Source organism: Nestor notabilis, unplaced genomic scaffold, assembly GCF_000696875.1.
Source record: "Nestor notabilis isolate BGI_N333 unplaced genomic scaffold, ASM69687v1 scaffold25544, whole genome shotgun sequence".
Taxonomy (NCBI): domain Eukaryota; kingdom Metazoa; phylum Chordata; class Aves; order Psittaciformes; family Psittacidae; genus Nestor; species Nestor notabilis.
Window position 1 is genome coordinate 2503 of NW_009925514.1, and position 451 is coordinate 2953.

General features: G+C 64.7%; 1 protein-coding gene across 1 annotated transcript in view; it reads left to right on the plus strand.

Moving 5' to 3' along the window:
* The window catches only part of LOC104404630 (ubiquitin-like modifier-activating enzyme 1), a gene marked incomplete at its 3' end in the record, with an annotated part of 2791 nt that extends 2344 nt beyond the window's left edge, over positions 1-447 (plus strand). The window contains exons 9-10 of the mRNA XM_010013102.1: positions 35-200; positions 278-447. Of these exons, the coding sequence (XP_010011404.1) occupies positions 35-200; positions 278-447 (336 nt within the window). The remainder of the gene's footprint in view (positions 1-34; positions 201-277) is intronic.
* Between the last annotated feature and the right edge of the window lie 4 nt (positions 448-451).

Sequence of the window (451 nt, forward strand, 5' to 3'; positions counted from 1 at the left end):
GGAGGGGGTGCCCACGCTCTCTCTGCCCTGGCAGAAGCCAAAGTCGGTGGTGGCTGCAGCGGCTGTACGGCGCATGAACCCTGATGTCAGGGTGACAGCTCATCAGAACCAGGTGGGACCTGCCACTGAGATGCTCTACGGGGATGACTTCTTCCGGCACCTGGATGGTGTTGTCAGTGCCCTGGACACGCTGAAGGCCCGTGAGTGTGGGGAGGGGTAAAGGAGCCAAGCCCCTGGACGTGCCCTCCAGCTCCCCAGCACCCTTGGCTCCCCGCAGGTGCCTACTTGGAGAGCTGCTGCTTCCGCTACCTCACACCGCTCCTGGACTCGGGTACGGAGGGACCACGGGGGAACGTACTGGCCATGGTGCCCCACCTGACCAAACTGCTGGGGCCGGCTGCTGCCCCTGAGGATGACACCTTCCCCCTCTGCACCCTGCGGTACTTCCCTC